This window comes from Podarcis tiliguerta (assembly GCF_965153285.1).
Source record: "Podarcis tiliguerta genome assembly, chromosome: 2".
NCBI classification, from domain to species: Eukaryota; Metazoa; Chordata; class Lepidosauria; order Squamata; family Lacertidae; genus Podarcis; species Podarcis tiliguerta.
This window is the reverse complement of record NC_139535.1, coordinates 38,082,770-38,110,249: the sequence shown is the minus strand read 5'-3', so window position 1 is coordinate 38,110,249 and position 27,480 is coordinate 38,082,770. Positions and strand designations below refer to the sequence as shown.

The 27,480-nt window shown below is 44.5% G+C and overlaps 1 protein-coding gene across 9 annotated transcripts in view; it reads right to left on the bottom strand.

The window, feature by feature from the left end:
• Positions 1-27,480, bottom strand: part of SLC41A3 (solute carrier family 41 member 3) — a 48,832-nt gene continuing 21,352 nt past the window's right edge. For all 9 annotated transcript variants that reach the window (XM_083426990.1, XM_083426991.1, XM_083426994.1 and 6 more), the window contains 9 exons: positions 23,510-23,617; positions 20,733-20,804; positions 18,299-18,443; positions 16,083-16,229; positions 10,594-10,738; positions 8,019-8,098; positions 3,611-3,745; positions 3,205-3,353; positions 1-1,717 (listed from right to left, as the gene is read on the bottom strand). In XM_083426990.1, the coding sequence (XP_083283116.1) occupies positions 1,532-1,717; positions 3,205-3,353; positions 3,611-3,745; positions 8,019-8,098; positions 10,594-10,738; positions 16,083-16,229; positions 18,299-18,443; positions 20,733-20,804; positions 23,510-23,617 (1,167 nt within the window). In that variant the 3' untranslated portion in view covers positions 1-1,531. The remainder of the gene's footprint in view (positions 1,718-3,204; positions 3,354-3,610; positions 3,746-8,018; positions 8,099-10,593; positions 10,739-16,082; positions 16,230-18,298; positions 18,444-20,732; positions 20,805-23,509; positions 23,618-27,480) is intronic.

Sequence of the window (27,480 nt, the reverse complement as noted above, 5' to 3'; positions counted from 1 at the left end):
ATTTTTACACTTTTATTTTACATGTGGGTGGGTGTTTCTACAAACCATAAAAACCCATGAGATTTGAAACTGCAAAACAAAAAACGAGGGAGAGAGAATGACAATTCTATCACGCTTGGCACTGATGCTGATGACATGGTGAAAATCCACCCTTGGGTCTTCCCGACAGGCGTGGGTAACCTGTGGTCCTTCAGATGCTTCTGGGCTACAAAGATGTGCTGGCTGGGGCTGATGGGAGCCCAACAACACCTGGAAGGCCAAACATGCTCCGCCTCTGCTGCAAGCCTTAAGCAATAACTCACTGGGTTTTTAAGAGCACTGTGCCAGGGATAAACATGGCTGATTTTCCTGCCTTGGGAAGGTCAAGTGATTTGACGAAATCCATGGGAACAGAACTCTTAAAAGGTGCTGAGTACTATCAGCTCATTGCTCCTCAGGACCGTGACTTCCATACAGAATACAGAAAGCTCACCCCTATCCCCAGATGAGCCTTTAGAACACACTCTAGGGAACTATCTCAGTTACTGAAGAAGTATTTATGAAGTCCATCAGCAGAGCTGGCCATTTACTCTATGAGTATTCTTGCACAAACCCTGAAAGCAGTTTTGGACAGGACAACTGGCACGGAGAGTGGGATGAGAAGCTGTTCAGCCTCTCAAGATTTTATGGGTGGGTACAGTTGTTTTAAACCATTCAAACAACCCATACAAAGCTTTAATATTCAGTGTCGGCTATTTTACGCTTCCGGCTACGTTTCCCCCATCCTCGGCCACCTTCTCCCGCTTCTTAACTTATACTCCACTCCTGCTACCGCAGTGTCAACACTCTGAAACTTCTGCAAAACACTCAAATTAAGCATCAGCATGCAAACTGAGAAAGATAAAGTACCTAAATTGCTATATACAATTCTGCAATGAGGTATTGTAAGACAGAATCTGAGCTATTGCGGTGCAAAGTTTTTTTGGTTTCCTTTGTGTAGGATATACAGTATTTTTTAAAAAAAAAAATGGTGCAGAGTGTGACTAGCCCTGGACATAATTCTCTCCCCCCACCCCACTGTGTGTGGGAACATACAGAAGAAATACAGACAGGAAAATGTCATATTTGATCGCCAGCTGATGCCTGGCAAAGACAGTGAAACATCCTCATCTAGGACATAATCTAAACCCCACTGAGATCAGTGGATAGCCTCCCATTAGCGTCAATGGGCTTTTCGGACTCAGCCATTTCAATAACACTTCTTAACCAAGAGGAAGGTAGGCAAGAGCAGCGTTTCACAACCCATTCATTACTGACACTTCGGAAGCTGTATCCACGTTGATGCCATTTCATTGGTAGGTATCTTTCAAACTTCACACCTACGTGGTATTGAGATGGAAGGGGAGGGATATCCAAGCCATTCCCGTTTAAGGAGCTGGACCTCCTCTTCTTCATACCCTGTTTGGACCGTGTCAAGAGCACCATAGCGATATTTATTTATTTTTTACTTGTTGAAACAGTAGGCAGGTCATCGCTGCAGCCGAAGTCCTCTTTAGTGCTTTGGTATGGGCTTCAACCCATTGCAGATCCAAACCAAGTGAAAGCAAAGGGCTAGGAAGCCAGTGCCCAGGACGTCTCCCAGAGCGGTGAGGTAGGGGATGGAATAGTTGTCAGGATCCATGCCCTTTCTCCAGAACAGCCGCACGAGAATGTCAGCCAGGTACAGCAGGATTGCCACCTGTAAGCAGAAGGGGGGGGGGGCACATGGCCATCAGCATGCAGATCAGCCAAAATTCCATTTTGCTGAGAACGGCTTCTGTTACTCAGGCACCAGACTTGGCAGCAACAGTGGGGCACAGAGAAACTTTGATTCCATGGACCACAGGAGCCTAGAGGGCAGGAAAATTTAGGGCTGGGTCAAATTCTCCCCTCCACCCAGTTTTGCCACCACATTCACACGTGCTAAAGTGGAAGGGTGAGGTCACAAAGGGGGGGAGGAGTGAATGAAAGCGGGCCAAAGGAAGTGTGCTCTGTCCACCCCTCTCCCTCTGCAAGCAGACTAGCAGGTAGACAGAGGGCAGGAAGCAGTGTTGCCTTCACCCAGTCTGGTTTCAGGATAAACACGAAGTCATTGCATCCTGGTGGGGGAGGTATGGCAGCTGCAACAGGGAAGACACAGGAGCCGTAATGATGTCCCACTCACAAGGGATGGCATTTCTGTGTGGCACGCAGAGCAGGCCACAGGTTGCATGGGGTTGTCTGAAGAGCAGTCCCGGGATACTTGTGTGTAAAGCAGGTATCTACAACTTTTTCAGACCCAAGACCCACTTTTAGCCCATGCATGCCTTGGGGGATCCATTTCTCAAACTTTTCCCATGGGGGCAGTGCTTCTGTTGTGACCCACTTTGAATCAGGCCACGACCCACCAGCTGAAGAACAGCGACACAGGAGGTCCTGCACAACCAAGACACCGGTGCAACTGGGTGTCCACTCTCACACAACTCCTACACACAAGGAGGCGCTCGCAGAGCGGTTTCTCTGTAGATGATTGTGGGCAATATGCTGCAGGAAACTGTTGCCAGGTTGCGGATGGGGCTAAAATCACAGCACTGCTCTTCAGTCAGCGCATAAATACTCTAAATGCAAGTACTGCCAGATGAAGCCTATGGCAGCCCCTGGGTATGAAACCAGCACCTTCCTAAAGCTAACTAGGCAGCTGTCAGTCTGAGCAGTGCCTGGACAGGTGATCAGGTGTGAAACATATCTATGCCACCTTGATCAGTTCCAGGATGGAAGAAAGGCAGGGCATAAATGCCCAAACTCCCCTTCAAGCTATTATAGAGATTTTGACGCAACAATTCAAATATCATGGGAAAAGGAAGGTGCATGACTGATAATTTTTCTTAGTGACATGGGGAAGGTGTGAAAAGAGGGTAATTTCTAGCTGGAAATGGGGGGATTTAATCTGCCACCCTGCAGCATTTTACACTGATCTCTCAATCAGTTTCCCCTAGAAATCTCTACTAAAAAGATACTGCGGCTTCCAAGTGGGTGCTGTAAATTTAGAAATCTAAAAGGGACTGGGATGAGGATGGTGGCCTGCGGTTTGTAGAAATCAGGGTCTGTCCCTGGTGCATTCATATAGCTACAGTGATAATTGACTCTGGAACACATGGCAGAACCCAAACAGATACTAAAAACAGAAGAAGTCAAGTTTCTTGTTACCTGTAGAACAGCAGCCATCAGGTAGAAGGAGACAAAAGTGAAGGTGGGAGCCGTATGGCCTGCCTGCAAGAAATGAATGGTGTAGATGAACAGCAGGTGCCCTGGGATCACTAGCAGGATCAAGACACGAGCAGACTTTGAATTTATTCCTGCAGGGGAGAAAAGGCAAATGACATCATAACTCTGGTTATACTGAGCGAATACGAAATGGTCAGCTAGTAAGGAGCTGGTCCCAAATGGGAGATCCCATATATATGTGGTTTGCATAGGGACTTCTTTTATAGTAAGCAACAAATAAATACAACTAATATTATTATCAACAACAATAATTTGGGCTAGTGTAGAGTTTTCCCTGGGAGTTTAGATGTGAGAGTAGCTAGGCACCAGTACCTAGAAAGCAGATTACCTGAACTGAAGAAGGTGGTACATGGATTTGGCCAGTGCTGCCTCATCTTGTGTGGCAGGACTCCAGGCATGCTCCAGAAGTGCAGAAATGTGGAGATCCGGCTGGCCTGGATAGCTACCAGATTGCCGCCGACGCCTGCAAAGCAAAAAAAAATAGCAGAACACACCCTTTAAGCCTCAATAGCTGGGAGACACTGGGAGGATGGCAATCAGTCAATACCCATTCATGCACTCCCACAGGTCTGAAAGCTAAGCAGACGTCTGTCCTATAAGCTACCAAACCGCCTTACTGCCACTGGCTTACATTGCCTTCTCTACCTCAGTATCCTTTAGAGCATTGCTCACAAGCAGATGGTGAGGCAGGAAACGCTGCGGTCACCTGATCAGCAGCAAAGCATTAGAATATTGACAGAACAACAACTGGATTAGTGCTATGGATGCTTCGTACAAGAAGAACTGTTTCTGTTGCTACTGGTGTTGCCCCAGAATTCTTCCACCTACCCGGCAGCTGCACAAGCACACCTGTACAGATCACAATGCCCTGCGTGAGCTTTAAGCACGGCCAGCAATGCCAACGCTCAGCTGCTAGAGGTGGGGAAGTGAGAGAGGAGCCAGGGTGGGAAAATCATAGTTCCCAAGATCTTCTTTCTCTGTCAGTTGGCATTTCTTAGTACAGAAAGTATTAATCTGGTGTAGTGATATTTCCTATTCTACTTAATTCAAGAGGGTTCTGGAAGCTTCTCTGTGTGAAAGAAGCAAGCAGAAGGTTACTGATGTTTGGGTTATTCTTTCTGAGAAGCTGAGTACAGCTGGTTTAAACTGGTTCTGGTATCTCTTTCTGTCAAGGTCATGCTGACTATAATAATGAGGCCAGAAGGAGCCTAGGTCTCACTCTCTCTTTTTCTTTCTGGTGTGGTGTTCAGTATATAGTGTTAAGGTTAGTCTTACTATAAGTTTGTGTTTAGGTTACGTCTGCTGCAACTGGATGGACAGTGCCAATCCTGAATGTTTTGGATTTGTGACCATTACGCTCATTTGCCTTCAGTAGTAGTAAAGCTCTGCTGGATGAAATACAATTGCCTCTGGTCTATTTTTTGGAAATCCTGTGACATGTTTAAATTTTTACTCGGCTAATTATGCATTGGAATCTACTCTGGATCGATACTGAGTAGACTTCCAATGACAATCTCTACTGTGGTTTTACACAGAGAAATGGAAAGAAGCTACAGGGGCCACAGCAACCGCTCCTACTGCCTTGAGGCCTCGGCAGGCATTGTAAATCTTTAAGGGGACAGAGGCCTCCTCAAATTTCTAACTACCAGAAAAGGAATTGCAAAACTGCTGCAAGGTCACACTGCACAAACTGTAAGAGGGCTTCTCCTTTTGTTTCTCTTGCTCCAGATACATAACCAAATACTTCCAGTTCTGAGAGAGAAAGATTTCCCTTCTTCCTTATCACATACTGGATATTCGTGAGTTAAGATAGCCAACACAGGTGCTCTGTAATACAACTTGTTTGACTCTTGTGCATAGACAGGTTCTTTTATAACAAACAGCTAACAGGTGCTGCAGTGCTTGGCTGTGAAACCACCTGCAGTATATCTGCAACTGTGGTAATTACGGTACCAGCAATTTCTATTCTGACGAAAGGAACCATGGAATGAGAGGACAAATTAAAAGTTCAGCACCATCAATCTGATTAGTCTCCTCTGGATATGGGCCACCTTGCATTCTGACAGGCTCTCGGCACGCTAGCTTATTTATTACTTGCGACAAAATTTCTATCCTGCAACACCTGGAAGAGGTGTTCAAAGCAGAAAACAAAAACAGAATGAAAAACATAACTTCCTGCAACACCTGGAAGAGGTGTTCAAAGCAGAAAAGAAAAACAGCGAAAAACGTACTACAATCAATTAAAATGAGATAGGACGGTAAACAACGCAGAGTGTTTGAACAGCATAACAAAGCTAAAACTGAAAGAGGCTGAATTAAAAACAACCTCTAGGGGGAAAGACGGTGAAGCTGGAAGCCTTCAGTTGTAGTTAGACTATGACTTCCCCCAGGCCCATTGCCAGGGACTTGAGTCATAGCTCAACAAGATCTTGAGGGACACAGATTCCTGCTCTAGGGCCTGACGCCATTTCCTTCTCTACTGTGCCATCTCATGAGGCACACTGTATAATACTACTAATTTCTGGCTGTCACTCAGGTGGAATCTACACACATGTAAAAAACCGTTCTTGAAATTCTTTTTTTGAAAAGCGTTTATAGAAATAAATATAGAAATAAAGTGAGGAGGAATTAAAGAACGTTTTAATGAGGGTGAAAGAGGAGAGCGCAAAATATGGTCTGAAGCGCAACATCAAAAAAATGAAGATCATGGCCACTGGTCCCATCACCTCCTGGCAAATAGAAGGGGAAGAAATGGAGGCAGTGAGAGATTTTACTTTTTTGGGCTCCATGATCACTGCAGATGGTGACAGCAGTCACGAAATTAAAAGACGCCTGCTCCTTAGGAGAAAGGCGATTGCAAACCTAGACACCATCTTAAAAAGCAGAGACATCACCTTACCAACAAAGTTCCGTATAGTTAAAGCCATGGTTTTCCCAGTAGTGATGTATGGAAGTAAGAGCTGGACCATCAAGAAGGCTGATCGCCGAAGAATTGATGCTTTTGAATTATGGTGCTGGAGGAGACTCTTGAGAGTCCCATGGACTGCAAGAAGATCAAACGTATCCATTCTTAAGGAAAACAGCCCTGAGTGCTCATTGGAAGGACAGATCCTGAAGCTGAGGCTCCAATACTTTGGCCACCTCATGAGAAGAGAAGACTCCCTGGAAAAGACCCTGATATTGGGAAAGATGGAGGGCACAAGGAGAAGGGGACGACAGAGGATGAGATGGTTGGACAGTGTTCTCGAAGCTACAAACATGAGCCTGACCAAACTGCGGGAGGCAGTGGAAGACAGGAGTGCCTGGCGTGCTCTGGTCCATGGGGTCACAAAGAGTCAGACACGACTAAACGACTAAACAACAACAAGAAATAAATTGAATTTTCCATAAGGCTCACCATCACCATCTGGTGTCACATCGTATATTGCGCTTAAATCACACTTACAATGTTTTATTTGCAGCTGTATAGCTGAGTCCATAAGAAAGGACCCATAAAGTAACTGAAAGGAGAAAGCCCCCAGTGAACATCTCCTTTTGGAGGGCTATTTTACAGCAACGTTATGTCTTCAACCACCTCAGATTATATGAAGCAATTGTCCTATAAACCTTTGGCAATAATGAGTCTCAAGGACGTATCTGGCACAGCAACTGCAGCACTGGAAATCCAACAGCTGCTTTCAATCCCCTTTCTCAGAAACAAACAGAACCAGAAGACTCTTAAGTTTTAAAAGCAAAGCATGGCAGAGCATTGCCACAATGTTCTTCTGGAGGCACTGGATTCAGCCAAGAGTGAATCAGATGTATGTAAGGCCTCGTAAAATTGCAAGACAAATGTAAACTTTCTGAAGTGGAAGGAGAAGTCACCTTTCGTGTTCAGGAGATAGAGGTTAGTTCTGTGGAAACCTGACAATGCCTTATATGTCTGGGATCTTCCACTCCTTGTAATGCTCCCTGATGCTGCCCGTTTTGGTGCATTGATGGAGACAACAGTTCTTGGTAAAATCCTGTTCACATGAATTCTGTTCCTGAGTTCAGAGTGGAGCAATCCTCTGCTTCATTCTTGTGTTTTATTTCTTTAGAACGTTTTAATATTTGCCTTAGTTATATCCATATATTTAAAGAAAGCTCAAAACCAAATTTGTTCCAAACCAATTTCCGTATCTCATGATGCAGTGCACAGTTAGTGCTATGCGGAAAGGGAAATTCCAGGACTATTCAATTCATTTCAATGGGTCTACCCTGAGTATGACTGACATTGGATCTCACCCTAGAAATCCAATACTCCAGTCCCTTGTGCCTATTTCCAGGGCCAGCACAAAAGTGTTAAGTACTATACACAGCTTTTGAAGCATTTAATCTTCTACTGGAAATTTAACATTTTAAGTACACAGGAAGATGCTTTACTGAGTGAGACCAATGGATTGTTTATCTCAGTGTTGTCTTCACTAAATTGCCTTGTCATGGGTGTCTTTTCCAGCCCTATCTGGAAATAACCAGGGCCTGAATCAGGACCTTTTGCACAGCCAATACATGTGCTCCACTACTGACCTTAAGTCTCTGCTCTATCCAACTATAGGTAGACAATGCCTTTGTGCGGCAATCAGGATTTGTCTCGCTTACGGATCTGAAAATGAGGATTCTCTAAGTCCTACAACGATGAGGGTGAAAACATGGACATATATTTCACTTGCAGCCTGACATGCTTAAAAAGAAAAAGAAAAAAAGAACCAACCTACCATTGATCACAGGAGTGAAAATAGCTATGCCTTCAAAGTTTGGATTGGTTATGGTTTTGTCCAAGATAAGTCCCCCGATGCTGTTTTTAAAAAATGAGAGAACATGAGTACATACTTCATCTGTTAGTATCCCACTACTCAGTGACTGTATAATAATCAGTATCTTCTTTGATTACATTTGCTTCTAATCCTGATATTTTCCAGCAATATTCTGTGGAAATCCTTACTTTTGCTACTGTCATTCAGGCGGACAACTTTACTAAGATAACAAAGATTTCACCCCAGTTCCCAGACTACGAAGACTTGAAGGAAAATAGTACATCTCTGAAATCCCACAACAGCAAAGATTTTTGGATAAAGGGAGATATACTAAGTATTATTATTATTATTATTATTATTATTAAACATTCTATCCACCCCTGTACACTCAGGAAATGGCTTCAACACCGAAGCAATAAGGAAAATATTTTAATGAACCTAACAGCCAAGCACAATAGATTGAAAAACACAACGTGTAGCACTTTACAGCATATCATTTTAAATAATATGACAAGTACAAGGCCATAAATTTCATTTATTATGGGGACCATCATCATTTACGGCTTCAGAGTATTTTCTTGAGAATATAGCCATGCCATGACTGTTAGAAATCTGATCTGAACTAAGTTGGCATAAAAAGCAAAAGAAAAGTTGAAAAGAATAAACATATGTGATTGGAACAAATTTCAAGATAAGAACTATAACTCTGGAAGGTATCTCCACATAGCAATATGCATACCATCAGCATTATTCTTACTATTCTTATAATTCATTACCTGCCCTTCACGCTAAGGTCCCATGGCAGGTTACAATTATTAAAAAACATTACTAATATTAAAAAATAAATAATACAAAAATAAGGTGGGTTGTAAAAAAATTGTTTTGAGTTCATGATTACCAGACTTCCCTAAATTCCTGGGTCCAGTAGGGGTGAGAATTAAATCAAGGCAAATGTTAAAATATAAGCCAGATCAGTTTCCTGACCAAGAAATCACCTGGGGTGATGGGCCATTAGGAGGACAAAAGGAAGGTAAGGAGCCATTAGAAAAGCAAAATTAGAGGGGGCTCTGTGCCAGATGGCAAATGGAAGCGACCTTTCGCTCTATTCAGGCTTAGTTTTTGGAAACAAAGCAGAGTTTGAAGAAGAGCCTTTAGAGTTGGCTATGACAGGACCTAAGAAAAAAGGTTGCAGTCTGTTAAAGTCAGCAAGCAGGAAAGAGGGGTCAGAGCATGATGGCTGATTTCTGCGTTTGAATCAAAAGCTGCAGCTATGGGAGACGCAAGACCCTCGGGGGGGGGGTCAGTGTTGTGAACCTCTCCCTTGCATGCTCAGGTTGTATATATGTGTAAATAAACCATATATCATAAAGACACCATAGTCTCCACTGTGCCTCATTTCTTAAAGGAAACACGGACCTCGGGTCAGCGCCTGGAACCCCTGGAGTCTTGCACTGCTTGGATATTGGAGTGACATGCAACAATATACATCTCAAGCCAGGGTGAAGAGGTACATCTTCAGCACTGGCAGGGAGCTGTATAGTGAAGGTGCCAGACACACCTCTGTGGGAAGGGAATTCCACAATTTAGGGACTGCCCTCTCTTGGACCACCAACCCCTGAGGGCAGAGGAACTGCCAAGAGGGCACCCTGCCCTCAAAGTATGTTCTTCCTGTGCACCATCTGGTGCTGGGTCCTGCCCCCCCCTTTTTTTAACATGGCTGCATTTCCACATGCCCTGACATCCCAAGATAATCATAAATATGCGTGTGTGTCCAGCCTGTGTATTATTAGATAGCAGTTGTTTGGTCAATGAATTCTAAAATAAGTAAGAGATATGCTGTTTACAGTTCAAATCAGCTCATTATGCAGTTATCCAAGCTGATTCCTTTTAAGAAGTGGGTGCCAATGGAAACAGAGTTATATTGCAAAAGGACATGGCTGGAAGCCTGCACACTGCAACATTTTGTTGCAGGCCTCATTTGTCTCTTTTAACACATACACATAAGCAGTTTGGGGGCTGGTTCACGCTTACACCAAGAGTCCATCAGCGTCTTGTGGTTACTGAATATTGTCCTCATTGCACGCTGTTGGGACTCCCACCTGCCCTGTGGAACACCCTCCCACCAGATGTCAAAAAGAAGAACAACTACCAGACTTTTAGAAGACATCTGAAGGCAGCCCTGTTTAGGGAAGCGTTTAATATTTAACAGGCCACTGTATTTTAATATTTTGCTGGAAGCCGCTCAGAGTGGCCTGGGAAACCCAGCCAGATGGGCGGGGTATAAATAATAAATAATAATAATAATAATAATAATAATTATTCCTTATTGTACCTCTGTAAACACTGGACATTCTCCCAGCTTGCCGACACGTCCTGTGCATGTATGGCACTGTTTGGGCTACCTAAGGCTCCACACTCCAAGAACATGTTAGCTACAAACCAAATACACAGGAAGAAATTGTCCCTGGAAGTGACGTATTTGCACCAGGGACAAGACCTCTTAAATTCCAGTCCATCTCTAGCCCACGATGCTTACCTGCTGATGGCCATGGCAACAATGACTGGCTGCCACCCAGTCTTGAGGACTACAGCAACAGGAGGACTCTGCCTGGCAATAGCGATCCAAAGAGGAATCATAACAATGAAGACGGCACAGATCAGGGGCGACAGGTATCTCACCTCTGTCAAAGAAAAGGAAAGGTTTATTATTATTTTATTTCTATTTATTAAATTTGTATACTGCCCTATAGGCATAGATCTCAGGGTGGTTCACAATATAAAATCGCAATATAAGAAACTAACAAAAAATCCAGAATCAAAACAATGACAATGACAACTCAATAATCCCCCTTTCCACAACACATCTTAAAAGGTTTATGTGTGAATCTCCAAATCTGAAAGAATACAACTTTGTGGGGAAGACCATTCCGCTTTCTCAAGTGAAAGAACAGATGCAGTGATGAGTGTCCAAGCCTGTTTGCTCGAGGATTTTTATGCAGCAATCCTCCATCACTGCCTGCTTCCATTGCCGTCTACAAGCAGCCAGCAGAATTAGCTGACCTGGGGGGAATGCATTGGTTGCCGCAATAGAAAACATAAAGCAGGCAGGAGAGGAGGGTGTAAAGTCTCAAAACCAATGGACCAAGTTACACTTATTTTTAAATGTAATTGATTTATATGGTTGGAATTCAACGTCAGGGCTGTCTTTAGCAGATGCGGCACTGGGGTGCAAATATCCTCCCAGCACCCCCAAATTAGTTGGGGGGGGGCGAAGCTGCGCACTGCCAGCCATGGGGGCGGCGCAACTCTCCCCCATGCTGCTGTGGAAGAGCAATCCCTGCAGAGGCTTGGGAGGGAAGCTGCGCACCGGCCAGGCATATTGTTGATGGGGCATAGCTGGCGGGCGTGCAGGGAAAGGGGAGGCCACTGGCAAAGCCATGCAGCTCCCCCACTCGCTGGGTGCCCTGAGAGGCCGGCGCCCTGGCACAACAAACCACTAAGCCCTATGGGAAAGATGGCTCTGTTCAATGTAGTGCCAAGTGGGGTACATGCAGAGAAGGGGGCCTGCTTGTGAAATTGGGCTTTTCTCCCCTCTTTTCCCTGTGCACCTCCTTAATCTGTTCTGGGTCTCCCTCCAACCCTCTGGAATAGATTTAGGGAACATGCGAGGAGAAAGGGACACGTTTTGTTGCATGAGCAGACCTTCTTTATAATTAATCTATTATCTCAACTTTCCATTCAAAAGGCCAAGTGGGTTTTACATCAATATAAAACCCAAGCATATATAGAAGCCTAAATGAAGTAACACAATTACAGGACCAGCAGCAACAAAGCAACAGAGGAGGACAAGGACATAAGGAGCTGCCATTAATTACCTTCTCTTCCAAGTGCCCAGGTTCACATGGGAGAAGGTGATTCTTAGGATCCGATGTTTTAAGTGGAATTTAATTAAGCACAACTAACTTCAGGGTCAGTGTGTTTTCGATGTAAGCATCACACCAGAGTATACAAATTGGATTTGCTACTAATCTTCAAACAGAAGCCCCTTCATCACGTTGGCAAGATGGAGTTGGCGGAAGCAGAATTACCCAAAGGTAGAAAATTAAGAAACCCTAACTGACTGCTCTTGTGGGGTAACAGAACAAGCTCATTACCACATCTCCAAGAAGTGATTTTGTCATACTGCAGGACTCGGCATTTAAAAGAAGCTTGTTAATCTGTACAGAGGAAACAGGATACCTTCTAAAAGAAGCCAAGGAGCTTTCATAAAAGGAAAAAGTGCACAGCTGGGTTTTTTAAAAAAAGGCTTTTAAGCAAAGTGCAGGAGAGCAGTAAACTAAGCAATAAGTGAAGAAAGGTAAAGGTAGAGGTAAAAATAAATGAAGAACACTATGTGTGTTAACAGTAAACAGGCTGACCAGAACGGAACTAGAGCCTAACAGTCCATTACCATTGCCTAACAGTCACTGCTCACTGCTCACTAAGCAACACTGTTGAAAAAAATAAAACAGACCCTTGAGCCTGAACCAATGAAAAAATCTGAGCATTTCTGAGTTCAGCCAAGGGAAGGATGCTCAGACTTAATCTAGGGAGAAGACCTGACAACCAAGCTTTTCTGACACTATAAGGACAGTTCGACACAAGTCAACTTTTGTTACCAAATTTTGATCAGCTGCGATTTGAGAAAAAGAGTTCTGGAATAGGAATTTCAGTTCAAGTGCTGAATGAAGTAACGAAAACTGGCTTCCACCCCTTTGACAATTATGGAGACTTCGCAATAGATTTAGACGTGGCTTCAAAGACTTAGACCATGTGTAAAAAGTTACAGACCTGGCCTGAAGAACTCTAGAATTTATAGCGGACACAGACCTAATACTGTATGCTGCTATTGTTCATGTTGTTTCAAAAGGAGCAGCTGTCTTGGTCTGTTGACTCGTAGAATTGTAGCAGCAGAAAGGGACCACGAGGCTCATTGTGAGCAAAGGCAACATAAAACCACATGGAACCTTGAAATCTAACAAATGTAGAGCACAGAGCTGCTGAATTATTTTGATGGCTATCCTCTTTATGTGGGTTTTTCCTTTTACCTAAAATACTGATTGTGGTATAATCCAGCACTGTACCTCTAGCTGTGATGTGACTTTGTTTTGTGCCAGGCAGGCTGGATCTAGCTTTTATATACCGTATTTTTCGCTCTATAAGACGCACCAGACCACAAGACGCACCTAGTTTTTGGAGGAGGAAATCAAGGAAAAAAATATTCTGAATCTCAGAAGCCAGAACAGCAAGAGGGATCGCTGTGCAGTGAAAACAGCAATCCCTCTTGCTGTTCTGGCTTCTGGGATACCTGTGCAGCCTGCATTCGCTCCATAAGACGCACACACATTCCCCCTTACTTTTTAGGAGGGAAAAAGTGAGTCTTATAGAGCAAAAAATACGGTACTTCTCTATGAAGCACCCAGGACTGTTTGTGAGGCTACCAGACTGTCTTGTCAAAAAAAGGGCATAATGGACTAGAATGCCAGCTACTCGGAACTAGAGCAGTTACTGCCCTATTCATACCCACCCCTGTCCCTTTAGCTCAGGGGTCAGCAAACTTTTTCAGCTGTGGGCCGGTCCACTGTGCCTCAGACCTTGTGGGGGGCTGGACTATATTTTTTTTTGGGGGGGGGGAATGAATGAATTCCTATGCCCCACAAATAACCCAGGGATGCATTTTAAATAAAATGACACATTCCACTCATGTAAAAACACACTGATTCCCGAACCTTCTGCGGGCCAGAATTAGAAGGAGATTGGGCCAGATCCGGCCCCCGGGCCTTAGTTTGCCTGCCCATGCTTTAGCTTATATCAGCTCCTGTTGTTTTATTTCTGTCTGTCTAGTCAACCTTGGGGTGACCTTTAGAAGTGCAGGGAACGTCAGGAAAGAGGGAGAGAGAATGCTGCTGCTCTGACAAAACAAGAATGACTCAGAAGCAGAAGGAAGGAAGCTTCAGAAGCACCTTCAAGCAATGGGGATTGTGCCAGGCCTTTTGATATGCTAATGATCGTTCTTAGAGGGCTCTCTCCATCTGCTCTTCATAACTGGTGCAAAGCTGGGCCAGTCGCAACACATTCTGCAGGTAATGGAGCAGTTGAAGCATTCTGGAAATGTGCTTTATATTTTTTCTCCCTCTCTCAAAACAACATTCTGTTAAAGCCTGAGGCTACAAGTATGAAGTTATCAAAGCCTTTAATCACAAAAGTTGTCATAAATCACAAAGGATGTCACCCAAAAAGGGAACACACCTTTCTCTGGGGGGTGGGGGGGGTGGAGCATGGGATTTTCAAAGCCCTTAGCATCACCCCAGGTGATACAGGGCAGGAAGCCTGGGCAGCAGCAACAGCAAAGGGGTGGGGGCTTCTCTGATTGATTTTATAACTGGAGGTAGGGAGTGTCTGATCCTAAGCAACTCTGCTTTCAGAGACAATTATATAGCTATCAAGCGGGAGACCTTTAGCAGGGAATGGGGTCCAACTGGGATTACAGGTGCTACTTTTGACATCATAGGACTGCTACAGAAAAGCTAGTTCTGTCAATGTTCCTTCGTCCACACAATTATCAGAAACACAAGAAGCCCCGTAGCCCTTTGCATTTGTTCTCTCTTACAATGTAGGCGCTCAGGAGCTTCACAACAGCCCTTTGAGGTAAGAAAGGTCAAGAGCAGGGACTGGCCCAATGTTACACAGCAGCCAGAGATGGGTGAATATGCCCACTTTGGTTTCTGTTTCTCATTTTCCAATTCTAAATTCAGGTCTCCACATTTCCACATCAGTTCCCCCCCACCCCCGCCGTGTTGATTTTTCTTAATATACACATTTTGTATGCAATTTTGCCAAACTATTTTTGCAAAGCATAGTCCCTCTAGTATATATGTATTTTAATGCAAACTTTACCTCAGTATATGCATTTTTGTACACCTTACTTGGCTGAAGAACTGTACTGCAAATTTTGAAGGATGGTTGCATTTTGAATTGAATTGAATCCATCCCCAATCCCTACCAGTGGGCTTCATGACTATGTTTCCGTGGTCCCAATCTAATGCCCTATTATGCTACATTGGTTCTCTGGTTTTCCTGAAGGGGAGGAGGGCTGAAATGGGAAGAAATTATTAGGCCACCTTTCTCTGCTGGGGTGTAGCATATTTGCTGTCATGTAAAATGACATAAAGGAAACCACTAAGTAACCCACATTATCTGCTCTCAATTTCCAGTTAGCTTGGACTGCTGTCGCTACAAACTTCCAAGAAAAAAAAAATCCTTAATCAACTGAAAATAAAACATAAGCCAAAATCTCATCCTTCCACAAACTCCTCTCAGACAGTCACGCAATAACTGCCTAATTTTAGTGAAAATGTACAGCAGATTGGAACTGCTCCTTGTATTAGGAAACTTTGGTATCAGCTCTTAATATGCAGGCTGCATCCTGATGGGGTATCTTTTCCTATCTGGGAGGTTCTTTATGAAGAGGGAGCACATACAACGGATAACTGAGATTGAGGGTATCCTATTGTAGCGAGAGGACCATCAAGGCCAAAGAGAAGAGGGGTGCCATACTTTTAGGAACACCTTTGTAGAAGAGGGGATCTCCACAGGTTGTTTTCTCTCCCCCAAACCTACAAAATTTAATTTTTCACACCACTAATAAGGCACAGGATCCTCTATTTCTATCTGGTCAGCTTACTAAGAACAAGCGAACGCACTGGGTAATTTACAGGGTGCTTCAAGTGCAGGAGTTTTGATGGGTCTGTTACACAAATTCCGATTTTCCCTTGTTGGTTGCCAAAATGGATCCCACTGTGCCACTTTAAATGAACTAGGAGATTCAGAGACTCTGAAGGTTCTCTCTCAACAGGCAGAACAAAGCTGTCCAGCGCTGCAGACCCTAGTCAGCCTGGGAATCTGCTTTCCTTCCAACATGGGCGGCTGTCTAGGGAGAGGCCGTTCTGCGGTTTCAGAGCTCCCAGGCTTCTTTTGCTAGCGTACCTATGTATTTGTAGAGGGTGCTGCTGATGGCAGCTAGCAGGGAAAGCGTTATCAGGTCTCCGAGGCTCGCTGCCAAGGGCGTAGCAATGTTGTCTGGGTTTATCCCCACCTTTCTTGCACCAAGGATCACGCCGATCATCACCAGACCTGAAAAAGAAAAGAAAACAAGTGGTTTGGAGAAAGTTCAGTTCAAGGCGAGGGAGACTCCCTGTCTGCCAAGGTCTCCTAAAGCCAATAGAGGGAGTAGTAGCCCTGAAATTCGCCCAGGGCTTGTTCTCCAGGATGGCATGGATAGGACTGCATCTGGAAGAGAAGCAAGACCTGCTGAAGGGAGAAGATGAAAAGAGAGTAGCAAAGGAGGCTATTTTGGCAACTGATAAAGAAGCCGGCAGGGCCTGTGGCTCTTTTTTTTGGGGGGGGGGAGTTAGTCCCTCCCAACCTCTATTAATGTACATTTCCTAAACCACAATCAACAAGCCAAAGGAGTTACATCAACTACAGGAGTAAGTTGGGGTGAGGGGATAAGCTAAGGAGAAAAGGGCTTCTGCACAAGGGGGCAGGGGGAATACATCAGCTGAGGCCAGGTATAACATAGATATCCATACCATATGCGGTCCAAATGGACTCCCTTTCACTGTGCCTGAAAGCTTTCCAAACAAGAGGGTCCTAACATTAAGATCCCTGAGAACTGCAAGAATGACTGGACCTTTGTAAAGGCTTGAAAGCCCTGGCAAACCACAATGGGCTGGGCATTTCCTATTGGCAATGCTTTCAGACCTAATGAAGGCAGGGAAGGGCTATGGCTCAGTAGCAGAGAGTCTGCTTTGCCGACAGAAGGTCCCAAGTCCAAATCTCCAGGTACAGCTGGAGAAACGTCCTGCTTGAAACCATGGAGAGCTGCAGCCATTCAATGTAGACAATACTGAGTTAAGATGGGCCAATGATATCACTTGATACAAGGCAGCTTTCTGAGGTCCTAAGGCAGGGGGCTATACACTTGTTCCTTATCCCTAGCGAGTGATGTTCGGAGGAATAAGGCGCCTGAATGCATGCCAGATACACTTAGCTATCAGAGCCAAACTAAATTCCTCCATGGAATGTGTCAATAGTATCATATTTCTTCTTCATACCCACTCAGATCACTGAGGAAAACAAAGGAGGAGCAATCTGGCATCCTAAACCATCTTGCCTTGTTCAAACAGGAAGGAGCAGCCCATCATCATAAGATGTTGCCCTCATTTCTTTGTGTTTTAGGGTGCCAGCATTTCTGACGCCGCCATCTACTTCCTTCTTTTTAAAGGTCTTGTGCTGCACTCTTGTGGAAAACTTGCAATCTTCTCCTCTTAGCAGCAGCAATGCTCCATTTGGCAAAAAGCACCATGAAACAGTCTTTCTGGAGTGACATAAAATCCCCACGGCACAGAGAATGCCATCATATTACGACGGCTGAAGTTAGAAGATCAGAAATGAGAGAGGAACGCACTTAGTACCTAAGACTGCTCATCCAGATTTCGAGAGTTTTCTCTAAGCCAAGGGTCCCCAACCTGCAGCCCATGGGCCAGAAGCGGCCTCCGGAGACCATTTAACCGGCCCATGAGCCGCCCCCGAACCAAGCCACTCACTCGGCGAGTCCCTGTGTGCTGCGCTAAACCGGTGCAGTGCGGCACAGGGACTCTCTTCTGTGGCTCCAGAAATTGCTTCTGCACATGCGCAGATGCTGGAAATCGCACCTGCACATGTCCACGGCATCAGAAATCACTTATGTTGCATGCCCAGACGCCAAAAATTGCGCCTGTGCAGAAGCAAATTTTTGGCATCTGGGCATGCGCAGAAGCGATTTCCAGCGCCACGGACATGCGCAGACGCGATTTCTGGCGTGCTATGCTAGTCCGGCCCATGGAGGATCTCCATGGGACTGATGCGGCCCCTTGCCAACCCCTGCTCTAAGCGGACAACTGGATCCTATGAAAGGCAGAAGGTGGGACATTAGGTTTGGGTGAAAGGCCAGAAAGCTGAGGGTGCATCAATCAATTTTCTAACAGCTCTGGCTCAAGGCGAATAGGCAGTCATGACGAACCTACTGGGAAGCATACCTAAACACTGTAGTCATTCTAAGAGAGAAAGTGGACCTGAGGCTGTTTATGGCAAGGTGCAGAGAGAGGCTTCCAGAGACAACTGGATCCTACTCTTAAGTTGAGTAGTTTACAAAGACTCACCAAGAGAGAGGGCGGCTATGAATGCTGTCGTCAAACTGCTGGCACACAGGATGGCTGCTTGGTTCAGCTCCAAGTAGCCTTTGCTCAAGGCACCAAGAAGGACTGCTGCCACTGCAGCCAGGAGCCCCACCACCGTGGCCTGCAACTGTGGAGCAACAAGAATGGAGGACAGAGAGTCTCAGGAGTTATTCGTCTGGTATCAACGTGCAAGCATTCCTGCAGACATCAGGTCTAAGGTAGCACAGGAACAAATGGCAGGTTACATGCAAAAGCACCAGAAAGACTCAAAATTTCTTTTTTTCAAAAAGGAGAAGCCGTTTCGAGGTAGCGAGGCATTGAGCAATGAAGCAGCAGTGTGTGTGCGCGTGCTCACAAAACCTTTTCCCTGCCAGCTATCTTTCCGTTTGCATGTGCACACAAATGTTTTCCCTTTTGCAGGGTTTCAGACACACTTGTGAGGGAAGATGCAGGTCTGAAATCTCCAAGATGGGAATGTGTGATGTGGCGCTCAGAGTGTCATACTGTATTAAAATTCAGGCATCTTTAGGTTGTTCACAAAAGCTTACTGCTGCCCCCTCCTGGATGAAAACAAACATTCTACCTAATATTTCTACATGCACTCAACAGACAGGGCATCTCTGGACTACAAACATATCAATTTCATATCGTATTAATCGCCATGGATCCCACTCCCACAGAATTCTGGGAATTGCAGTTTTGTGAGGTGCTGTGAATTCCCTGTTAGATATTCCTATTCTCACTTCACAGTACTACAACCTTAGGGTTTCCTGAGAAGAGAGTTTAAATCTGTAATGAGGATATGGCCAATTCATTAGGACCGTTAGCAGATGTTCCTGTTGATAAAGAAGTATGAAAACATTTGAGTGACACAGTTACATTTCAACCCTGGTAAGCAGTGTTGTGTATATTGTGTATATTATTAATATATTGAAAACTCCTTTACCAACAGACATTGGCCCAATAAAATGTAATGCATTATCTTGTATCTTTAAAAGGCAGTTGAGAAAATTAACTTCTTTAAGCTGACCAATGTAGTGACCAAATAATAGCTCAGTTCAATTGCTATTATTAGGGTATCTAAATGAAGATGTACTGAACAAGGTATCCTTAAAGGTAAAGGTACCCCTGCCCGTACGGGCCAGTCTTGACAGACTCTAGGGTTGTGCGCCCATCTCACTCAAAGAGGCCGGGGGTCAGCGCTGTCCGAAGACACTTCCGGGTCACGTGGCCAGCGTGACATCGCTGCTCTGGCGAGCCAGAGCCGCACACGGAAACGCCGTTTACCTTCCCGCTATTAAGCGGTCCCTATTTATCTACTTGCACCCGAGAGTGCTTTCGAACTGCTAGGTTGGCAGGCGCTGGGACTGAACAACGGGAGCACACCCCGCCGCGGGGATTCGAACCGCCGACCTTTCGATCGGCAAGCCCTAGGCGCTGAGGCTTTAACCCACAGCGCCACCCGCGTCCCTAAGGTATCCTTAAACCAGCTTTAATCAACCTGGCACAGCTGATGGGACACCAGGTTGAAAAAACGAATTTAAACAATCACCTTCAGGGCATTTCCTTAAGCAATGAAAATAGTAGGAATTTAAGTCAAAGCATGTTGTGTAAAGTAAACTTCCAGAATTCAACAGGACGTATTTTCATATAATATGTTCAGGACTGGAATCTTAATATGGGTTTATAACCAGGCCCAGGAAGATAGGAAGAGGTAATGAGATAAGTACAATTAATAATCTAATCAATATTTAGAAAACTATTAATATCTCTAGTCTGAATAGCCAGCTTTCAAAGTTATTATATTTCCGAACATATATTCAACTGAACAGGCATTAACTTTTCAAAAAAAGAAAATCTGAGGTTCTACCTCAACTTGCAGATAAATGTTGAGTGAGCACAGCATACGGCATAGGAATTCCAATTAATTCCTAGAGGGGCACAGATATGCAGGATCACATTCCTGTAAAGATGGTGACATTGGAAAAATCCCAGACTATATGTAGACATCTAGCAAGTTCCAAGCTATGCACATGTACACAAAATGATTCCACATGAGCTATTCAGTACACTAAACCTGGGACTTCATAAACCTGAGCTTTATGAAACATAGGTCACACCGTGAGCACACAAATGAAGAAAAACTGCTGCGGATGTGAGGCTCAAGCCTTAGGTATTTTGGTCTCTGATTGCAATTGCTAGGCTTTAAAAGCGTGCAGCCAACAAGTCTTTGTACAGAAAAACGAGGCCTCCTCCACCGATTGTAAAGCACAGTTTTGAAAGCACACAATGAGCAGATACCCTAAGCCTTGCCTTGCCGCTCACACCACTCCAAGCACCCGTGAGAATGTCCGCAGGGTGTGTAGTTTGACTAATACTATAAAGAGGTCTCAAGTAAAAGTTTAGATCTACTTACCTGAATCAGAGCCAAATTGCAAGTAGCCATTTTCCACTGTGCCTGAGTATCATCCATTCTTCCAGTATTAGCCTGGAAGGCAGAAGAGGGAAAACTTAAATGTTACTTGCTGGCTGACAAGGTGGGAGAGAATGCCAGCATGGGCTCACACAAAGTCTGGGTGTAGGAGGCTAGACCCAGATTTTGGGAGCACTGTGGTTGCAGTCATTTCTGTTTCCGCCCTTTCCATATGTATCAGGGCATTCCACATCGGCCCCTGAGGGGAATGGGTTTTCTTTTCTTCCCGTTAGCCGTGCAAACAGGATCTGAGCATACAATGTGGCACCAGATTGTCAAGGACGGTGGCTCAGACTGGGTGCACCCAGTGTGCAGGTACAGCTGCAGGTTGTGCGGATTCCACACTGGTGACCAAGGCATGAAAGAAGGAAAAAGCTTTTTAAAAAAAATCTGTTCTGTCCAGGGATTAAAAACTTTAAAAACCACGTGTGTTTTGAATGAAAGAAAGAGAAAAAGAGAGGCAGAGAGAAAGAATTTACAAAAGTTGGGAAGTTGGGAAAGAACTCTCCTAGGCAAGACCGAAGACTTATATAGTCCATATCCTCCGATGAATTTATCTTTACGGGCAATCTATGTAACTCCATCTTGCAGCAACAAATACTCCCAGAATAATAAAATCCTGTCAAAATGAATGTATGTGTATGCCAGTCATGACTAAATAAGTAAATAAAACTTAGCACGTAACTAAGTACTTGTTCATGTACTGACAAATGTATATATACATTATATTTTTCATTCACTCAATAATAAAAAATATGCCTAGGATCAGGCATGACCAGGTCTACAATGATATCAAACCTGGCTTCCTTTGGTACCTAATATATTAATGTGGGCATTTTTCTATCCCAGCCTGGGCTGACACAAAAAATGATCACTGGTTCCTAGGAGGTAATTCCTCAGCCCACTCTGCAAACCAAAACCCTGGGCGTGAAATACAGCTGCAGCAATATGCTTAGTTAAAACTGAAACTATCTAGAAGGCAGATTGGAATGTATTACAGTGGAACCTCAGTTTTCAAATGTCTTGGCTGCTGAACGTTTCAGAAGCCGAATGCCAAAAACCCGGAAGTGAATGTTTCCGTTTTCGAATGTGCCTCAGAAGTTGAATGGCTTCAGCGGCGATTTTTCCATTTTCACCATTCGCTTTGCTGACAACCCTTTGATTTTTGGTTTTGGAATGTTTCGGAAGTCGAACAGACTTGCAGAATGGATTATGTTCAGAAACTGAGGTTCCACTGTATTAGATTGTGGGATGGTTTGCCATTAGCACCTAATGGGTTTGTTCCTCAGCAAAAGGAGACTCTTGAGAGTCCCATGGACTGCAAGAAGATCAAACGCATCCATTCTGAAGGAAATCAGCCCTGAGTGCTCACTGGAAGGACAGATCCTGAAGCTGAGGCTCCAATACTTTGGCCACCTCATAAGAAGAGAAGACTCCCTGGAAAAGACCCGGATGTTGGGAAAGATGGAGGGCACAAGGAGAAGGGGACGACAGAGGACAAGATGGTTGGACAGTGTTCTTGAAGCTACAAACATGAGCCTGACCAAACTGCGGGAGGCAGTGGAAGACAGGAGTGCCTGGTGTGCTCTGGTCCATTGGGTCACGAAGCGTCAGACACGACTAAACAACAACGACAATATTTAATAGTTGGCTTGTGTGTGCATGGAACAGCGGGTTGCCACTGACTAGGCAATAGTCTAGTCATTTTTATCACAGCCAATCTCCCTACCCAACACAATTTTTGGGGATTATCTGTTTCACATGTGAAACAGGGTCCACTAAGCCCTAGAAAGCCTGGCTGCCTTTTCCTCATTGCTCAGCTGATTGGTTTACATTGAGAATAAAGTCTGCTCCTGCCTTGTTTCTTGGCCGCACCAGTGACCTGGAAGCAGCGGTTCTATCATGAACAGAGAGAAAAGTGGCTGCAGCACCTTGAAAGGAGAAGGGGAGGTTGCTCTGTCAGAAGCCTCCACCTCCATCATCTCTTGCCTTTCCCAACAGGCAAGGGAATCTATCTTCACTATGGGCTGCTGCCTCAACACTGCTGAAGTACCTCAAAGCAGCACTTTCGCAAAGGTGCAGCCCCCGCTTTGACACTTCTGAGCAAGGAGGTGGGGCAGGGAGACTACAGCATATTTTTCTCCTGACAATATCCATGCCCCTGCTTTGTTGTGTGGTGATATGTGTGTCTGTGTGCATGTGCGGAGGAGGCCAATTTTCTCTTAGTCATGTCCACTGTTGACCATCTGTCTCCAGAAGACTGGCCACAAAAATGTGGACCTCAGGCTGAAAAAAATGGTTCCCTACCCCTCGTGTAGACAATACTGAGCTAAACGGACAAATGCAATGAATAAATATAAGGTGGCTTCTTTTAAATGTTTCTGGTATAAGAGGCATGCAGCATGTTGGTGTTAGCTGCAGCAAATCCATCCTTTTACCGGTAATCAGATTTAATCAGCCAGTTAGAAGTACCCTGTAAGCAAAGTTTAAAAAATAAAAAAGGAGAGGAACAGGCAGGGGATCCAAAGATCTGGAGCGTTAAAGCTCTGGAGCTCAGGTCCCTGGGATATCCTGTAGCAACACCACTGGCAATTGATTTTCATGGATGGACAGCTAAGGAGACTTCTTTGATTACACCTCCAAACTGTCCTTGTGAAATAAAAGTCATGAACACATCTCTGCATATTAAAAAGTAAAACAACACCAAGGTTGACACTTACAGCGGTAGAAAGTCTAGATGCCAAGGTCATTTCAAGGTTGCCCTTCAATCCGACAAGGGCTGGAATCAGGATAAATATTTCTGTGATAGTCTTGAACACAGTCCAGTGCTGAGAGAAAGGGAGAGGAGAGGATGTTAATCCACCTCTATACCACCCACAGTCTTCTTTAGTCACAACCATGGATGCACAATTTCCACACATTGTACTTGGCAGCATGGTGATGCATCACTAGCTAAGAGAGATCCCAAGGCAATGAAATCTTTGAAATTGCTCGCCAAAGGACTAAATGATTCTGTTCTCCCCGCCCAAAAAAGTAGTGAAATAAACTAGTATTATCAGCCACCATAAACAATATATATATATATATATAACAAAAATTGAGGCAACCTCTTTTATGTGACCACCTGCTTGTTGGCATAGGTATATGCAAGATTAGTAGTCATGTAGACCTCTTCATTATGGAATAATGTTATGTTTCTGTCATGGAAACCTATTGGATAGTGCCAATGAATCACTTACTCCTCCTTCCCAGAACATTTTGTGACGAGATCGTTTAGACAAAGTCCTTAAGGGTGGCAGGTTCCTTCGCTTGCTCTAAGGAGCAACCGTGACCTCAACTTTTTGTTCCTGGATCCTTTGCCGGTCAGTCAGAGCAGAAAGCCCTAGGTTCAATGAATCAAAGGTCTGATTGTATATATTACTCTGCCTGACTATCCCTGAGTGTTGTAGTCCAACTTCTAGAGGGGCAGAGGTTCTGCATTAATGACATGTGTGTCCATATGGCTTCATTCCAGGGGGTGGGAACAGGAGAGACAACATGGTGGGCCATGGCAGGAGGCAGTTCAAGTGAGAATAGAGCCACATGTCGGTATTTAATACCAGCTGATAAACCTAATGACAAAGACCAGTGAAGGTCTGCAAAATCAGCTGGAAATTACCACAGAGGCTCAGTGGGCCTTGGAAAAGGAATGAGGCGAAGAAGGAAAAGAACCACTTTATTGCTAATAGCAGTTGTATATAAGGAGCTAGAAAACGGCCCTTGGAGGAATGTGACCCAAAGAAGGTGATGTTAGATGAAAAGATAAGTTTGAACAAAGGAGAGCTTGAATTATAGATTAACAAGTAGGAACCTGCCTGCAAGGAATTCCAGGAGGCTGGAGCAGCAGCAAAGGAAAAAGCATATTTTCTACCCTTCCAGTCTTTTGCTTATCTCTTCCTCTTTGCAGCTACTCCATTTCTTCCTTTTCTCAGTTGCCACCTTCTCCATGCAAATTTATCTATCTCCTCCCAAATTGCCTACATTCCTCCCCTCAATCTACCACCTGCCTACTTATCTCCCCACCAAATTTCCCTTCCTGTAACCCACCTTTCTCCCTCGATTCTCCCCAGCCCCTGCTCATAGATCTCCCTCCTCTTTCACTCCTCTCCAAGGGAACAAGCCCTCACTCTTCTCCTCAGCCTATTGAAGGATGCTCGCCAAGAGTGCAGCAAAAGCCTCCCTGAGTCATCTAGGCCAGTAGCTTCTTAAGAGTTCCATATCGGGGGGGGGGGGGGGATGTGACAAGGCTGGTGCATTTGTATGATGTTCTGCTGCTGAAGATACTCCCCTGAACTAGTCATAAACAACCCTAATCTTCAGGACTTTGAGACAGCAGTTGGTGGAATGACTCTCCCCACTATTCTTCTGCAAGGACAGGCAATCCAAAACTTGCCAAGCATCATTAGATATGGATTGATTACTATGGGTTCCAACTACTAAGCTATGCATTTACATGAGTACAGTGGTACCTCGGGTTACAGACGCTTCAGGTTACAGACGCTTCAGAAATAGTACCTCGGGTTAAGCACTTTGTTTCAGGATGAGAACAGAAATTGTGTGGTGGCAGCGGGAGGCCCCATTAGCTAAAGTGGTACCTCAGGTTAAAAACAGTTTCAGGTTAAGAACGGACCTCCAGGACTAATTAAGTTCTTAACCCGAGGTACCACTGTACCTGAAATGCTGAAAGGAACAGAATGGGGGGGGGGAGAGACTAAGGAACAAAGTGTCATTACAAAGCTCTGCAATATGAAAGAAAGATGCATAGAAGGAAAAAACACAGTGTAAGTTGCATTAGTAGTGATTGGTAGCTTTAACATCTTGGATCATGGTATATGGGATCAAAAAAAAATGGATTAGATAAGAAAAGTAACACTGGAAATTAGCTTGCGAATCTTCCAGACTTGATTGGAAAGGGGTGTGTAGACCCAACAGCAAACACTTTGGTGACAACAAAAGCAGCCTAAACATGGAGGCATGATATCCTAACCATCTTCTGTGCACGTTAAAAAGACAACACCTGTAGTTCAATTACAGGAAGTAACAGAGAAATCAAATAACCCCCAATTTCTAATTCCTTCCCCTTCCCCTTTAGAATATGGTTATTCTTCCGTGAATCATTATGTGTGACTCGCAGCCTTAAGAGTTTTTTGTTTTTGTTTTTATTACATCAAATCCAACCTTCAGTGCAAATTTAAAAACCCCTCAAAAATGAATGCAAGTATTCTGAAATTACAATAGCACCATCAAGGGTATAGGCTGGCTCGGTGACCTCTGCATTCATCTCGAACTGGAGCCAAGAGTCACTCATTCCTCCCTTGTCTGCACCTCTTAATTTTGCTTTCCTCATGACACTGCTGAGCTCATAAAGCGGTGGTGCACAGAGGCTGCTCTTTTGCAAAGTAGACAGTGTACACAGAGTGAGTAGTGTCAGTTAATGTTTTTATTACTTTCTGCTCAGTTATGACGAGGTTGGGCTCTGTCCTTATCGCCTGTATCCAGTACAGTCAGCTGAGCTCTTACATTATGTGGTCCACGTGGTTGGAAATCCTACAATTAACATGGAGCTCAACAGTGCAATATTGTCTTTGTGGCATCTGATTCTAAGTGTTCAAAATGACGCCTAATGTGTAGCATACAGCTATATCATGGAGTTACATTAATTAACTTATCGGCATCATGACCCCTTCTCTCCCCAATCACAGTCAGAACAATAACTGCAGGGATAGGTTGGGGGGGGGGGTGTTTCCAACTGGCACTGGTGGGAATGCCCTCCCTCCCAGGCTTCTGGCCAGATGGGGAGGGCAGAATGTCTGTACCACTTGTGGCTGGAGAATGAAGAAATAAGTCTCTCCATACCATAAACTGCATTTATGGTAGGAATTTCCCTCACTCCACCTGTAATCAATCATGCTACTCATTAAGCATCGTGTGCAATTTGTCCCTGAGGGTGACAAAGAAAAACATGGCTGGAAAAGTGGCAAGGTCAGTGCTGCCAGAGATCTAATGGTGCATGTTTGATTTCCATTCCTTATATGTCGTACATGAACTGGCTGTTTCCTTTTCCTACCCCCCCCCCCAGTGTATCAGCTGATGCTCAGGGGAGGGAGCAAAAGCACTGGTGACATTTCAACCAGGATCAAAAACGACAGGGAGAGGAAAGGAGGGGAGAGATGAATGAATGAATTTGGGCTAATATAATATAATAGTGACACATGTTACAAAGATCAACAGCATGATTCTATCAACAGCATGTGGGGCTTATCCCCAAAGACTTGTGCACAGGGTTAAGCTGCAAATGACTCTCTCCTGGTGTAAGCAAAGTCACACGCATGAGGGTCAGCCATGGGACTCAATGGAACAGTGAAATGAACCACCCACAGACAAGGCAAGAGTTGTTGCATACTCAGCTGACTTCCCAGATATTGAAGAAAAACATTAGTTTGGGAATTACAAACAGAAAAGAGGTTACCACGTCCTCCCACAAAAACAGACCAAGGAGGACAGGTATCATGGAATGTTGAGTTCAAACGAGTGTCAGTTGAAAGAGAGAGGAAAAGGGAGGGGAAGAGAGATGGAACTGGCCTGTCTGAGCCACGCACAGTAGGAATGAAATAAGGGTCAAGGGTTGCACCCCCAGTCAAATTTCACTATG